Source organism: Tenebrio molitor, chromosome 9 (assembly GCF_963966145.1).
Source record: "Tenebrio molitor chromosome 9, icTenMoli1.1, whole genome shotgun sequence".
In the NCBI taxonomy this organism is placed as follows: domain Eukaryota; kingdom Metazoa; phylum Arthropoda; class Insecta; order Coleoptera; family Tenebrionidae; genus Tenebrio; species Tenebrio molitor.
The window spans coordinates 11,063,796-11,080,611 of record NC_091054.1 but is presented as its reverse complement, the minus strand read 5'-3'; the positions used below and the strand labels follow the sequence as shown (position 1 = coordinate 11,080,611).

The 16,816-nt window shown below is 34.3% G+C and overlaps 1 protein-coding gene across 2 annotated transcripts in view; it reads right to left on the bottom strand.

Annotated features, from left to right (window-relative positions):
* The window catches only part of LOC138138375 (putative inorganic phosphate cotransporter), a 25,439-nt gene extending 8,623 nt beyond the window's left edge, over positions 1 to 16,816 (bottom strand). The window contains exon 1 of one of the 2 annotated variants that reach the window (XM_069058291.1): positions 16,383 to 16,816. Coding sequence is in view for 1 of the 2 variants with exons in the window: in XM_069058290.1 (XP_068914391.1) it covers positions 5,062 to 5,131 (70 nt within the window). In the remaining variant the exon portion in view is untranslated. Of the gene's footprint in view, positions 1 to 5,061; positions 5,257 to 16,382 lie in introns of those variants that run through there. The other variant, XM_069058290.1, reaches the window with a different exon arrangement.

Genomic DNA, 16,816 nt, shown 5'->3' with positions numbered 1-16,816 from the left:
GGCACGTTTATTTATTGATGGTCACTTTGAGGTTATTTTATGCTCCTGTCAATGTGACAATTTTTAATTTCTTTCACTTATTACATTGATTACAAACATAACCTTTCGAAGCAATTGCCAACAAATTTGACACATAGTTATTTATGATCAATTCAAATTTGTTTCTGATCCTAGCTCAAACATACGTAAAGTTACTAGATAATGACGTCATCGCAAAAGGGTAAAAATTGGACTATAGTACTTATCGAGGAAAATGCGACGTTGGTGGTTTTTTGATTTTTGAATGGACTTTACCTATTTTACAATAGCGACGTTAAAAGCACTCCGCTACGCGTCATGCTCTTAAACTCATCGCGCGTGCTTTAAAGGCTTCCTTATAAACTTGTATCATAATATACTATTTTTGTTCGACACTGTCAGAATTTGAGAATTTTCTCCTATGTGAACGGATTTTGATAAATTTGACAACTTGTCAAAACGAAACGTCAAGCTAATTTTAAAGATTTTCAGCGATTTGGAGCCTTTGGGGGACTCGTCGAACAAAAAAACGTTGTATTCAACTCGTTCTTGTGTAATTTGGGCTGTCGTTTCACTCGAGTTTTAAACTGGCCCACTCATGCCAAAAAAAGCCCAAATTACACGCGAACTCGTTAAATAAACTACTATTCATTTTTTCACACCGACAATGAAAAATCATTTGATAGGTATGCTATTTTAAGTTACAAAGAAGCCTTGCATCAGTGTTATTAGGTGTTTGTTATTTATTGCTTTGTTCCCAAGTATAAATGAACAAATTTGTAATAATGATTTCTCCGTGACTTTGATTTTTCCATCAACTACATTATTTATTTAAAGTTACTACAGTGATATGCGCATTTTTTGGATAATATATAATTATTAACCTGAATTATTTGATAAAACTCACTTAAGATATATTTCATATGATAACTATCATGCCATGCACTCCAATTTTCACGTGGGCAAATTAGATGTTTTATCGTTATTGGTAAACAAACAATTTTAACAAAGAACTTCATGTAAACACTACCCAATAGCAATAGGTGTACAAGATACGGGAGGCACCCTACCTTGCTGCATACGATTCATTGGCTTAAAAGCAAAAGCGCCGATCTATTATGTAAAAAACGTGTACTTATGTATAATAAATACAGTCATTGACCAAAATAAAATGGGACAAAGTAAATTTCGATTCTGTAATTCGATATTTTTGCAAAATCCATCTCTAGGAAACAAGTGTCAAAAATTTAAAAAAAAAATCTGATAAGTGTCATAATATTAATCACTCAATCAGTATTAGATAATTATAATACCGAACTTAACGCCAGAACAGAAAGCGGTAATCACCACAAGATTAAGGAATGGGGTAACAGTACAGTTGGTTGCAAAAAAAAACGGGAAATGAAAATGTTCCTAATGTAAATTTGGTTTTGTCCATTTGTCAAAATTGTCTACTTGACAATACCTGTCAAATAATTCTAACCTATCTCTCGTAAGAAAATTTCACACTATGAAATAAGTTTGTAAAAAAAAAGTGGAATATCCTTCACACAAATTAATTCTGCGTAAATGACTTTTGGAGGTGAAATCAAAAGAATGGAAATTACCCTATATTCTTGTATTTTCAACGCCCATGAATAGGGAAAATTTGTCCGAGTTTGTTCACTTCATTAGCAACCATTGTTACATCAACTCCACAATAAAGTCGTAGGTGCAAGCACAGTGTTTTGTAAATGTTTCTATGGTAATGATCGAGAGGAGTTTGGAACTGACATGACGGGCACCTTTTACCTTTGATTATTATTGTTGCTAAACTACCAAGATAATCAGGTAATTACCTTTAACTCAGCAGCGGACTAGCAATTTTGACAAAATTTCAAAATTCAAATTTCAAAACTCGAAATTATTTTGTCATTTTCTACTACACAGAACGTTTACCTTAGGTTATCTATGTACGACTGCTCTAATTTTGTTCATTCATGTCGGATTTTTGGAATGTCTGAGCTTTAAACAGTTTAAATTGATTGGCAGAATAACAATATCCATGTCAAAATGACAAGAATCGAAAGTGAGGTTACGGTTCCTAAAGATTTATTTACACTTTACGTGAATGTCAAGATAGTGACAGTTAAAATTTTTTGGCCGCCATAGAACAGTTAGAGACACGGAATTTCGGGCATCAATATACTGTCAAAAAATGTAAAATAGGCTTTAAAGTCCATTCAATAAACATCTGGACTGTCAAAATCAAAATTGCAGTTGTTAGGTTGGTTAAATCACTAGTTATTTTCATATTGCCCAGTTGTTATCTATGATTTTTTAATTTTTCAAACTATTCATTTGTTTAAATTGACATTGTCAAATATATTGTAAAATTATTTAAGTGTATTTTGTAAAAAGGTTAAAATGGAAAGTTCAAAACGAACTAGGGTGGTTCTATTGGCGCGAGAGAAGAGGGCTATAAGAAATTATTCTGAGGAACAAACAAAAAAGTGATAATAACGGGAAGAAATTACAAATTTGTGCTAAAGCCGCTCCAGTATTGTTAACTAAGAATTGGTGTTCGTTCATGTGATTCACAAATCAAAATTTTGGAGAGATAAGTGTTAATCAAGTGTTAAATAATTTTCTTCTGAATAAATGAAACAGATTAGTTTATTTTGGATGATTTTGGTTGTTGTTTAATTTGTTTTGTTTTCAGTTTGTCGCGTGTTTTTTATAAACTTTATTAATTCTCTCTAATTCATTTAGTTGCTGCATTTCACTTCAAGTGTTCGAAGCAATGAATGATTCAAAACATTTTTAGTTCAATGAAAACATAACCTAAATATATTTTGTAACTAGATTTTGATGTCGGTACACTCTAGCGAAAATTTTTTATATCCAAGTACAGTCAAAACAAGCATTTTATTTAAAATTTAATTTTGACAGTCCATGAGTTTTTTGAATTTACTATACATTATTAACCTCAATGATTGACATGCGATTGACGTGAAGAGAAAATAAATTTCAAAATTTGACTTTTGAATGTCACGTTGACAATAAAGAGTGGTTTACATCGCAATTTTTTGAAGTGACAGAAAAATGATGCCCGAAATTCCGTGTCCCTAACTGTACTACTTGAAATACTTGAATCTTGCATCTGCCATTTCAAGTGTCTCAAATTAATCGAGATCTTATCGAGAAGCAGATGTTGAGACACGTGATCAAAACATCTTACGTCTGAGCGTGAATTGTTCAGACTTTATCGTTATTTTAATTTCGAACCCAAAATAGTCCAAATCTTCTTTAAGTCCTTGATTGATCGCTCGGACTAACATTAAATCTTCAATTTCGAAACGTAAGATTACAGCCGACTTACTGCTTTTTTATCAGGGAAAAAAAAATGTATTGTTGGACTTATCAAGTGCAACGCTAACTCACATATTTTACTATTCGAGTTATATCAGATGTTATGGAAGTCCACGTAATAAATTTAATCACCAATAGGACTCGTTAAAATAGACATTTTTTAAATTTATCATTCTTCCGCAAATTCCTCAAAATTAAATATACAGGGTGTTTGGGGTATCAGGTAACAAACTTTTCCCGTGTAAAGAAATAGACAAAATAAAACCTTTATTCTAGTAACATTTTTTAATTCGTGTTATACTTTTCTAGTAATCATTTTTTCAATTTGAAGAACCACAATTTGAGATTCACCGAAATTCTAAATTATAAAGGCCGCAAGCTAAGGCATTTTCCTTTACAAATCTGTATTAGCTTCTTTATACGTGTTTACAGATACGCACAGTGGCTCTCAAACAGTGGAAACAGAGTTTAGTTAGTTCAGCATAACAAAAAAAGCAAATTGAAAAAAATGCCACTAAGAAAAATTGTTCATTTAACCCAGCTGTGCATCTCAGAAAAGTTTGTTACCACCACCCTGTAATTTATAAAATTCATACTCGCTCCCGTGTTACACATCCATTGATAACGAAGCAAGAAAAAAATTTACTCGATTGTAATAATCGAATAAAAAACAGTGATAACTGTTATCTAGAATTAGAACAGCGGTCGTTTTTTCTTCAAAGAAACTGTAAAGTTTTTGTCACATAAAAACGTTTTCTCTCACTCTGTCGTTTCAATTGATGATTGTCCTATGAGCGAAGTGTCAAATTAGGGGTTAGAAAAATGTAAAAAAATAGTAAAGTCCATTCAAAAATCAAAAAACCACCAACGTCGCATTTTCCTCGATAATTACTATCGGCAACGCTGTTTAGTGTAAAATTTGGTGAGAATTGTAATTTTGAGGTTAAGTGTTTATTAAATGTCTTATTTTTCTGGGCATGTTTAAGTAAAAATAATAAGAATCAATAAATAAATGAAACGTGCTGCTAATAAAACAATATGAACAGAATTCAAAGCAATTGAATTTTATTTTGAATCAAATAAATGTCATAATTTATAGTTACCAACATAGTAAGAAAAAATATCTACCAAGGGTTTTTTAAATTTTACTAACCTAAAGCAACTACAGGTGGTGGTTTTTTGATTTTTGAATGGACTTTAGTTTATTTAACGAAACAAATTACACAAGAACGAGTTGAATACAACGTTTTTTTGTTCGACGAGCCCTCAAAGGCTCCAAATCGCTGAAAATCTTTAAAATTAGCTTGACGTTTCGCTTTGACAAGTTGTCAAATTTATCAAAATCCGTTCACAGAAGAAAATTCTCAAATTCTGACAGTGTCGAACAAAAAATATTATTTTGATTAAGTTTTTACGTGGACTTTCATAACACCCTGTATGTTTATATAAACACAAAAATATTTTGTTTTTTAATGGAACATTATCATTATCTATTATAATCTATTAAATTTATTTTCACATGTAATTATGGTTCAAATGTTTGCGAGCGACTCACTTAAGTTGAGTCAATGTTGGTAAACAAGTTTCCGCGAACAAATGGCGCTCAAACAGGTCAATACTTTATTGGACAAGGTCAGACATAACATATTCGTAACAACTCAAAAATTTTAAATGTCGATCTGGACAACGAACCTGGGGCTTTGATTTCCTCGTCCTGTCTCGCCTCTTCAACTTGCGACATCTTTGCTTCTTTTTCAGTCATTGTTCTAATCACAAATACAATTTAATCACCAACCAGTGTAACAAGTTATCATTATTTCAAGCTGACACGTTTTGCTAACAACAATATTAGTGGCAAACTGAACCTTGCTTGTTAATGATATGCTTTATATACAAGGAGCGCTCAAAATTGGAAAAATTCCTGACAAAATACCAGATAAAAACAATGAAGTATCTATTGTGAATCAATTGTTTTTATTATCGGATGTACACTGACGTATTTTCTCGCTTTATCTGGATTTTTGCAGTGACCGGCGTAAGCCACTACAGGGGGTCCTTGATGGACCCCAGTAATGGTAGCACATGTTCTCCAAAACGAAAACCCAGGACCATTTTGGCGTAATTTATTGCCCACACCCTTTACGGGCGACGAATACTTGCCCCTGCCGTGCATTGCAATACAATAAGCAACAGAAACAATTTGACAGACAGTAGAGATGTTTATTGAGCGGTTCAATTTTTACTTGGACTGGTCGAAACAGAAATGCCTCCGGCGCCCCTATAAGCAATAGCAGAAACCATTTGAAAGATCGTAGAGAGATTTTTATTAAGCGGTTCAATTTTTATTGGACTGGTCAAAACAGAAAGAAATACCTCCGGCGTCCCTCCACAGTTCGTGTTATGTTTACAAGACATTTCAATTGGGGTGACACCTGTTTTCTCTCACGACGTCGCGTTCGGATTTAAGGAGAGACAAGTCTGGAGGGTGACTTAGCCAACCACCAGTCCGACGTCCGAGTAACGCCCCATTAGTCACCGAAGATCCTCCCAAGCGGCACGCAAAGAAACCAGTCTCGGTTTCAATTTTGTTTCGACGTTGATTGACAAAAATAACTCGCAGTGAATTAGTTCAGAACTGGTGTTTTTGTGACATTTAAAATAGAATAAAGTGTTTGATGAATGTGCACCGAAGCTGGCTGGCGCGAATATGACAGGTGAGTTCAAGAAAAAATGCTTTCAACGTTTTTTATTGTTACTGTGATGGTCAATGCAGACAAAACAAGAACCTCGATTTCGTAAAAAAATTATTTTGGTTTGTAGTCGATTCAGTGAAAATGGACAAATCAAATTAAAATTTAATTTTCTGGTGATTGATCATTAGATCGTCAGACCATCAAAGCGCAAAAGATTTAATAAATTAACCTTGAACCACATTTATATCACAGATTTATTTCACAAATTATTTCTAATTTTAAATTTGGGTGCAGATAAGTAACAAACGTTTTATTGCGAATGTCGCCAATTTGCTACTGAATTAATTTGCGCGTTGTTCCTTTTATTCGCTTTAAAATAAAGATTTTTTAATAATAGTTTATTTAATGAGTTCGTGCGTAAATTGGGCCTTTTTTGGCACGAGTGGGCCCACGAGTGTTTATTAACTGTGATGAAACGAATATAACGAATGAAAACTGGATTGAAAACCGCGAATAAAACGCCCTTAATGTCAGAAGTGACAGATAATGATAAATTAAAATTGGACATCTGTTTCAAAAACACGGCACAATAATATTTTTTCCAAAGCTGGCTTGACCCGACAATCATTTATAGATATCGTGCTTTCATTTAAATTTATCCTCGAAGTAGGAGTTGAAGACTCGATTGTGAACGCACTATACGGATAAAGGATCACAGATCAGTTGTTTAAACCTACGCTTTTACCTTTTACACGAGTGGTGCGTTCACAATCGACTGTCCAACGTCAACTTTGAGGATACATTTAAATGAACGCACGATACATACTCTGTATATAATTGACATTAGATACTTCGATGTGTATAACTGGTTGCCTACATAGTACATTGAAAATGTACATAAATGTTTATAATAAATACGTCCACATCGTCGACGTTTAAAATAGTAGTATATTTGACGAGTTTGTGTGTAAATTGGGCCTTTTTTGGCACGCGTGTGCCATTTTAAAACGCGAGTGAAACGGGCGTTTTAAAGGCCAACGAGTGCCAAAAAAGGCCCAATTTACACACGAACGAGTTGAATACAACGTTTTTTTGTTCGACGAGCCCCTTAAAGGTTCCGAATCGCTTAAAACCTGTAAAATTAGCTTGACGTTTCGTTTTGACAAGTTGTGAAATTTATCAAAATCCGTTCACATAGGAGAAAATTCTCAAATTCTGACAGTGTTGAACAAAAAAAGACATTAATTGTTTATTATTTATAAATAAAAACCGATTATCATAACAAATGTGCTGTAGACGAAATTGTTTAACTTTGTGGAGGTGTGACCGCCCAAGCGTTTTAACAGATAAGTTTGGTCATTCAGGATCCTCTCAGCAAAGCCCGCCCGTATCGACTGTTGAAAAATAGTTACGTATACCCATGTATTTATTATCAGTGATATTATGAGAAACCAGTTGTTGAATTCTTATAAAGAATACTCATGAAAACGTAGAATCTGAATAAACCACAACATTCCGTTGATTCCATATCGAAGTTTACCGAACAGAAAGTTTACTCACTTCTTCATTTTTATAAATGGTGCGTGCGTTGGCCTCTTCAGCCTCCAGATGTAGAAAGAGTTATCATCACTCATTCAACACGCTTTATCTGCACTATCGGTTCAAAAGTTCATTATTCACTATCTCTTCTCCAGCTTCTCCTTCAATACCGAGTGTGTGTGTATATAATAAATCAGTTTCAATCTGTTGTTCGGCGACTCGTTCTGTCAGTCTGTTAGTTAGTAATAAATAAGGAAGATTGTCACCAAACAGTATCATTAAATTATAGTAAAAAAGGTTAAGTGTGATTCGCCCCTAAAAAGAAAAGGCGATAAGAAGGAATTCAGAGGGGAGCTGGAGCAAAATGTCTATTGTCGGTACGTTAAAGAACCGAGAAATTTTTGAATTTTAGTTAATTTAATAAAGTTTGTTACAAATCCCGTTACATTATATTAAATAATAATTGTTTTTTGCACGATCGTGTTTTTTCACATACCTACCAACGTGCGGTTATGAAATATAACAGCACAAATGCTGTTAAGTAAATTAAGAACAAACATTTAATAGCCAAGATTAATTATTTGAAAAATAAAAAATTAATTTGCTTTTTGTACAATGGCGGACAAAAAATTTCGTCCACAACTGTCATTCCACTTACGTATGCTGTAAAGCAGCATTTAGGAACGAATAACCTCACTTCACATGTTGACATGTGTCAATCAAATTGTGTCTGTGTTCTTATGGGTACAGTAATAAATTTCAATATTTCAAATTTTAATTTGCAAACGTCAATCATAATGACAATTAAGGTTAAACTACACGCAATTTTTGTGAAATGACAGGAAAAGGGTGGACGAATTTTTTTGGCCGGAATAGTATACTATCGAATTCATAAAAAATTAGGACAGCAAAACGTCGTAGTTGTGTCAACTTTTCGAAAATGTTGTGTAGTGTAACGTTTTTACGTACTATTCCGGACACGGAATCTTGGCCACAACTGACATTTAACTGACAAACATGTGTGAACTGGCCTTTATTGAATATAACCCAAGTTTTGACTCGATAATGCCATTTCCATGTCATGTCACAAGAAAAAATTCAAAGTGATTTTTAAACTCTGTCCACTCATAGATTGCTTGACATAAATGTTACTAAAAATGTTCACTTACGCTATAACAAATAGATCCAGCGCGAAATTAAAAAAAAATGGATAGAGCAGGTTTACACGTGATGTTTTATTATTATTCTGCATGTTTGCACTTAGGAAAGACAAAAGAAAACTTCAGTACAGTATGAGTAATATATTAGGTTTTATTAATACAGGGTATTTCACGAGTAATAATGTGCCCGACGGAATAAAAAATTCAACCCACAATAGGTACTATGGCGGACAATAAATTTAGGCCGGCAAATTTCTGACATTTCAAAAAAGTCAATGCAAGCGACCATTTATTGTCATTATGACTGATGGGTCAGTTTCTCAAACTGAAGGTTTTCAAGCTGTTTGGCGTTTCCTTCGCCCTTTTCATAACTTACAGATCATGACGCACTAACATAACTGATTTGTTGTAGCACTTCTCTCTGGTGCACGCTTCTTTTCCCAATTTTAATTTTGATTATTGCTGTCACGATGACAAGAATGACAAAAATCGAAAATGGGGTTAGTTGAACATAATGCCAGCTTTACATTTTGATGTCAAGCTAATGACAGGCCGGCCTAAATTTATTGCCCGCCCATAGTACTATCGCGGCCAAAATACTTTGGTCGTCAATTTTTGACACTTCAAATGTAAATCAAGTATTAATGTCAATATACATGACAATTTCAAATTATTCTTGTCAAAAATATGGCACTTTCAGTTTTTGATAAATATAGAATCGTCTTACTTGCTTCTGAAGGTTGTCTAAACCGCGACCATGTTGATCTTTTGCTTTTGAACCCTGCCTCCGCAGCTGGGATTTACCCCACCCGTATGACACTGATAGATTAAAATAATTTTGACAGTAGTAAAAAATAAGGTTAAACATCCTAAAGTTTGCTTTACAATTGAATGTCATTTATGTCACATTGACGACCAAAGTATTTTGGCCGCGATAGTACCTACATTTTTGAATTTCCGAAAAAGCTGGCAATTGAAATTAAAATATCCAGCTTTTTCCGGAAATGGCTAAATACAAGCAAGAGATTATTTAATAGGTACTCCTATTTAATGCATGAACAAAAATTACCTCTGTATCATTTCCGATGTTTGTGATGTCACTTAAAGTGTTCATAATGCTAGATTCTTGAGGCACGCACTCACTTCACAAATTTAAAAAAATCAACAAAAAATCGCAACGGAACAGATCAAAACAGCACCACGATCAAAACGAATAACTTTTAAAACCAGAGAATCGCAAAACAAAGCTCTAAAGATGAAAAATCGCAAATCTAAATGCTTAAATCACTTGACAGAACTGACAATTTCAAATTTGAAATGTCATATAATTTATTTTTTGCGTGGGTTTTATAAAAACCAATGAGAATCAATGCTTCAAGATATTACCAACACAATCTATGATACTTTCTTAATATTTTAATGTTATGGTTTGGGGATTTTGTTATCTAAGGATATTTAAAAAAATGCATTCTATCAGTGGACGAAGTCTAATAATTGTCAATCATTAACGACACTAATGATTGGTTTACATCATTTTTTTAAGAAATGTCTTAAAAATGTTGGCCTTTTTCAAACATTTCCTAGATTCCGTGCGATGTCCTTTTATCCCACTCCCACTCCCACAGGTAATGATGAGGATGACTTTCGCACGGCGTCGTGAAGTTAATAAGGAAATAAGCTAAAGAAAATGAAACTAGCTAATTGACATTTGACTTTTCAAGGGCGAGGACTAAAACGACGAGTGATATTGTGGCTCCCGTGTTTGAAGCAGATTTTTCTCTAAACAAAATACATATTTTATCTTAGTTCTTACCATGATTTTGAAAACAGTAATCAGTACCTACTTATTTCTGCTTTGACCTTGAATTTAATTTTTATCGAAATAAAAATGTTTCGATTTGTCATACGAGTATGTAAATACATAAAATTTTGTAGGTTACAATTGGGATTCTACATTATTCTGCACGCACGTAAAGTTTGCACATACACAGCAGTGCGATCATAATATCGCGCGTACAAATGAAATCCTGTGCTTGGAAGGCGTTGGAAACCGTCAATTGTTGTGCTTTTTTAAAGCGTAGATTAATTGGAGCATGTTGACAGCTAACCTAAAATTTAGAGCCAAACATTTTTCTTCTTTTTTCTTTCATTGCAATGTTTTATATCAAAAATAGAATAACGTAACGATTCCTATTCTCGAAGCAAATATCTTTGCTGAAAACAAACATGTTCAATTATGTCCCGATTAAACATAAACAAAGGTCATTCGTGTCAAACGGCGGGAAATTCAAACTTTACACTGTTCTAAACGGTTTAATTTTTCCAACGCCTACTCAGCCCAGGATTTCATTTGAACGCCCGATATTTGTAGTGGTCTAATATGTGTAACTTTTTAACTCAGATTATTATGCATAGTTTTCTTAATCATTTTCTTATTATGCATTTTTTTTTTAACAGAAACCGGTATTTCTACCAAAACATCAAAAAACAACGTTGAATTTGACTTTTTACCCTGATTTTTAACCCCTTTTTTCTAACTCAGATTTTCCTAAAAACATTATTTTTTTAGAAAAATGAGTCGATTTTCAAGTTTTAGTCGTTGAAGTTTGTTGAGTTTGAAAAACAGCCCATTGAGGTCTTTTCAAAAACACAAAAAATTGAGAAAATGACCTGTTACACATATTAAACTACTTAATATCTATATCTCACTTGTTTCGTAAATTATGGTTAATTCCAGAAGTAGTTAAACTGAACAACTACCTTCAATTTAATCGTGGTTAAAGCGTCAATTTCGATTACTATTTAATTTAAATTAGAGCTCGACATTGCCTTGTTCTGACAAGACATTCTTTGTATCTAAACTGTTTACGTCCAACGTAAAGGAGAATAAGGACAGAATATCATCAGTGCTGTACCTTCGTCCAATAATAAACGTAAGTTTATTAAAATTACAAATTGTTGTCGAGGCGTACAAGATCTAAGGTGGGTCCCAAGAGGGCAAGTATTGGGAAAATAATCACATTTTATGATAAGGACAGGACAGTTTGGGTCTAATGGCATTCACTAAAACTGGCGGTGGTTTCCAAGACTGGTTAGGAAAAGAAAAAGTGTGATGTTTTAATTCTTGATAGAACTGTATATACGCGTTTAGGTAGTGTTGGTGGCCACTTCTTGTCCTCACCGTCACCGAGCCTCACCATCTCGATTATTTCTTACTATACATTTTAGTTTAAACAACCGTTAGTCGCTTTAATTAAAACAGGATGGGGTAGGAATCCAGTGATAAAAAGCTCACGGAAGTGACGCTCTGCCACTTTCGAAAATAAATAATACCTCTGTATTATACGACGTACCTAAATATTTTTGTTCGTTCCCATTATCGGGACTGTCGTGACAATCCGGGGCCATAATCCGGACCTGGTCTCACCAAAGTGGTGCCGACAACAACGGAAGTGCAGTAATAATAAAGTTTTATTTAAAATGCAAGCCGGTACCCATAATGCGAATGCGAATCGCCGCATGTCGAAAAGGGATGGGTTTTCCCGTAATAGTTACCACGTTAAGGCCCGGTATTTCAGTCATGGGTTAAACCAAAAAAAAATGGTTAACTGTTAAATTCCCTGGTTAGGGGTATTTCGGTGTCGGGTTGATTCTAATCAAGGTTAAATTTAACTGGAAAGTTAACCCAGGGGAAAGGGGTGGGTTAACCTGCTTTTTCTCGGTTAGACATGCGCATTACTCGTTGTGGTATTAATGGCGTGCCAAAAGTGCACTGCAGAATGATTTATTTTTCTATTTTGCTAAATTTAATATTAAATTAGCACTTAGAACGGCCATTTCGCATTTTGAAGGGGGGTAAAATGATAGTTTGAAAATGGATAGTCGTCGAAGATCTAAAAATTAGAGTTTGATATAAGTATTGTATTTACATTAAAAGGTTAATTGTGAAATTCAATTTAATTTAATCTTACAATAAGTATTACATATTTTTTACAAAAGAATTATTTTTTGTTAGTAAAAGATTATTTTATTTAATAGGATGTATCTACGTATATATGTACCTTGTGTTTCAGGGTTTATTAATTTTTATATAAATTCTGATTTTTCCCGAATTGAAAATTATTATTTTTATTGTTACATTAATATTTATAATTATTTTCTTGTAATGAAACATTATTCGTTTTTTAATATACATATCTCATCCAAAAGTCGGTATCTGTTGTAAAATTCCATTATAAAAAATAGGTATGTATTTTTGTGGGTTAAATACTGTCACAGCCGACGGCAAACGGCATTCTACACCTGTCCGCTACGACTGGCTACGAGTTTTTCAAATATGTCTGCCGAAAGCACTACCAACATTAAGAAAAAGTTGGTTAGATACTTTAACCCGTAACTAAGCACTGAAATACGCATACAAGGTTAACAATTGGGTTAAAATTTAACCGCGGTTTGTAAACCCAAAAGTTAACCCTGCACTGAAATACTGGGCCTAAGAAGATTGGACCGTTCAGTGGTCGAGTGAGATAAAAGAACAGAAACAGATTTCACTTTTGGAAAATGTTCAATTTGCAACGTACAGCGATTGAAGAGCAAAATCAGAAAAGTACTCAGCACCACAGGCACGTTATTAAATCGTAACTGACCCAATGCCGTATTGATCATCCGCTAAGAGACGTTTTTTAAGGCCAAACGGGCAACGTAAGTACTCGTAATGGCCGTCTTGAGTGATAAACGCAGTGTACAGGATGGAATTTTCATTCATTGGGATATGTAAATCCCAGAGAAAAGATCCAAGCTTGTAATAGTATGTTATACGCCAAGGTAGAGAAGACATTTTTTTAAGCCGAGGTAGTTTATTCCCCGAGAAGCGAAGCTTTGAGGGGAATAAAGAAGCGAGGCTTAAAATTGTCTTCTCTAGCGTGGTGTATATATTATTTTTTTCACTACTAGATCCGTTAAAACCCTTTCTAATAATAATTGTTAATTAAATTTGTTTGTCCGATGCGACGATCCGAGTTCTCATTTTTCAACGGTTGCTATGAAAATTGAAAATCGTCTGTCTACGTTAACCAATAAAATCAAAGAAAATCTTTCGTTGCTAGGTGACGGCTGTTCATTATTGACTACTGGTTAATAATAAAAAATTATTAACCTAGGGAGAGAAATTCTACTTCTGGGGTCGATTCAAGTCTCAATAATGACGCCTTCTAAGACTAGTAGTGAAAAAAATATTTTTTGTACTCATAGCCTTCAAAGCAACGCTTCCAACATCCAACGCTCGCTCCGAAACGAGTGCTTCCCGGTCGACTCGAATGTAAAAATTGCAAAAAACACTGGCCCTTTGAGGCATTTAAAAAAAATCTGTCTTGATAATAATAAAATTTAGTTCATAAAATACAACTTCCCTGGGTTATCCTCCATTAAAAAATTACGGAAAGATTTATAATCTTTGAAAATTGTTCCTACAAAATTCACAAATTATTGCAAAAATTGAAATATCAAGTGAAGCAATTGTTTCCAATAACCAAAGATCACTGCCTATTTGGTTTTATGTTCGTTTATGTTTAATGTATTAAAACAAAAAAATTTAATTTAATTTTCGTACAAAAAATATTGTACGAAAGGCACTCGCTCCTTCGTCGCTCGTGCTTTAAAAAATGCGCTCATGCGGGAACATCGTCTTCCCGCACTTGGTTCGTAAATAACTATAAATACCGTTGGCCATTTGATGTGGTCCTCGATCAGGGGTGTCGGAACAGTGATCTTATTCAAGGCACGGTAATCTCTTTGAGAATTAAGGTCCTTGTCAGGGTTTTTGAAAATAATAAAACACGAACGGTTCGAAGACGTGTGCTTTTTTCAAAATCAACTTTTTATTTTGAAAAATTATGAAAAAATGTTTAATATAAAAATTGTTTGATTTATTATCATGCATGACGTTCAACAAAAATTGTCAAATTTTCATGGCATTCTTGATATTGCATTTTATTACTAAGGCCCGGTTTCTGGAACGGTCCGATAACTTAACGGCCGGTTAAATCAAGCGTTGCTATAGAAACGCTAGAAAGTGACCAATCACATTACATGATTTTTGTATTTATCAGAGTTAACTAACTGGCCAAATAAAATGTTTCCAGAAACCGGGCCTTAGTAAGTTAATTTTATCAGCTTTGTTTTTTTTTAATTTTTTTTCTTTTTCCCCATAATGGCAAAACTGTATTTATGAATACAGAAAGATACGCTTGTTTGAAAATCACACAAAAAATGTATGGGTGCTATTTAAAAAACCAAAGTTGGTTGCCATAGTAGCAAAACAAAAGAAGATAGGAACAAACTAGAAAGACCAGATGATGCAGGATAATACACCAATCAACTTTTATATTAAACATTTTTTCATAAATTGTCAAATTAAAAAGTTACAGACAATATTTGATACTTTTGTTCCACCCTGTATATTAATTTAGTAAAAATTCTAATTATTTCGATGCTTGGCCATTAATACACCCGACGGTTTAAAAATTACAACACAAGTTCCACATAAAGACAAAGGCACATCGATGGTGGCTTTCTGATATTTTTTAAATCCGATACACACAACCCCTAAAGTAGCTGTACAACACTTTAATGAACAAAACTGTACTTGTGAAAGTTTCGGATTTCAGGCCAGGTCCGCTAAGAGTGTAAGATAAACAGGTCGCTCAAGTGGTTGAGTGATTAATATCTAATAATTTTTTTACCGTTATATGCCGATGACGCCCTTTTTCTTCCCCAACCTGTTTGTTAACTTTTAAACTTAAGTACAGATTAATTCGCTATCTTAATTTAAAGACAGATTAATTCGATGTCTGGAATCAGACTGCGTCACACTTACAATAATCTTCGTGCCATGCCCTGGCCCCCTTGCGCCATTTGACAAGGAAACTATAAACAGTCTGCATTCGATTATTGACAGTATGTAATTGTTAATTTCCTTTGCTTAAAAGTATTATGTTTTAATTTTACCCTTAAAAGCACCATATTTACAAAATGTCGTTCACAGAGACAGAAAAAATATAATTATCCCAAATTCCTCACTTCTAGCCGAAAATCAAATTTCGCAACCCAACACCTAGCACTGTCTAGTATATCCAGTCTCCACACCACACAATATCAGTGTTAAACGATTTACGATCCATCGTTCCAACAATCGTCAGGCAGTGCCTCCACACGTGCAGTTGAAATCGTTCAGATTTTAGTTGCCATCCATCATTTTGCAAAGAACATGACACCTCAGAAGAACGTTGTCGCCTCACTTGTGACCATTTTAGCAGTTTGATTTCCGTCACCAAAGTGCCTGACATGCGGAACCATCAAAATGAACATACCATGTTGCTAAATTTGCTGCAATGTCTGAGTATTCTTCTATTGCGAACTAGTAAAACTGACAACAATGCACTAGACATTGACGCGATTTATAACTTCAAACTTAGAAAAACATAACCTAATTCAGCTTTACTACCACCCATTATACCAAAACAACGTGAGTGCATTTTAATTCGTGATTTTTTTTTTACAACACATGTTTCCAAGTTTCTTCTTTGAAAAGAGAAGCCGGAAACGCCCAAGTTCATAAATCTACCTTAATCCATGATAGTACAGCACAAGTGTTTAGCCTTGGCCTAGCTGATCGGTTGAGGGGGGTCTTAGTCGGTGTTCTCCGAAGAAAATTATTTGATTAATTCATTCCTTAATTATTTTTTCTCAAGCAACGTGGGCGTTCCTTTTCCTGTGGCACCCCTAGGCAATTACCTAGTGCTAAAATCGGCACTGTTCTACTTCCACGAATTCCAGTCGGTTCTATTTTCTAAAAGTACACAATACCATTCCCGAGAAAACGTTTTCGCAGGTACCAACCGCTGTAATAAAATCGTACTGCTTGGTCGGGGCGGTCGGGGGTCGCTTCGCTTCGCGCTCTGAACGGTTAGGCTGAAAACTCAGTTCGGCTGCAGTGACGATGCTGAGTGTTGTTGCTCCGGTATCTACCAAGACTTCCGTATCCACCATCGAAAAGAA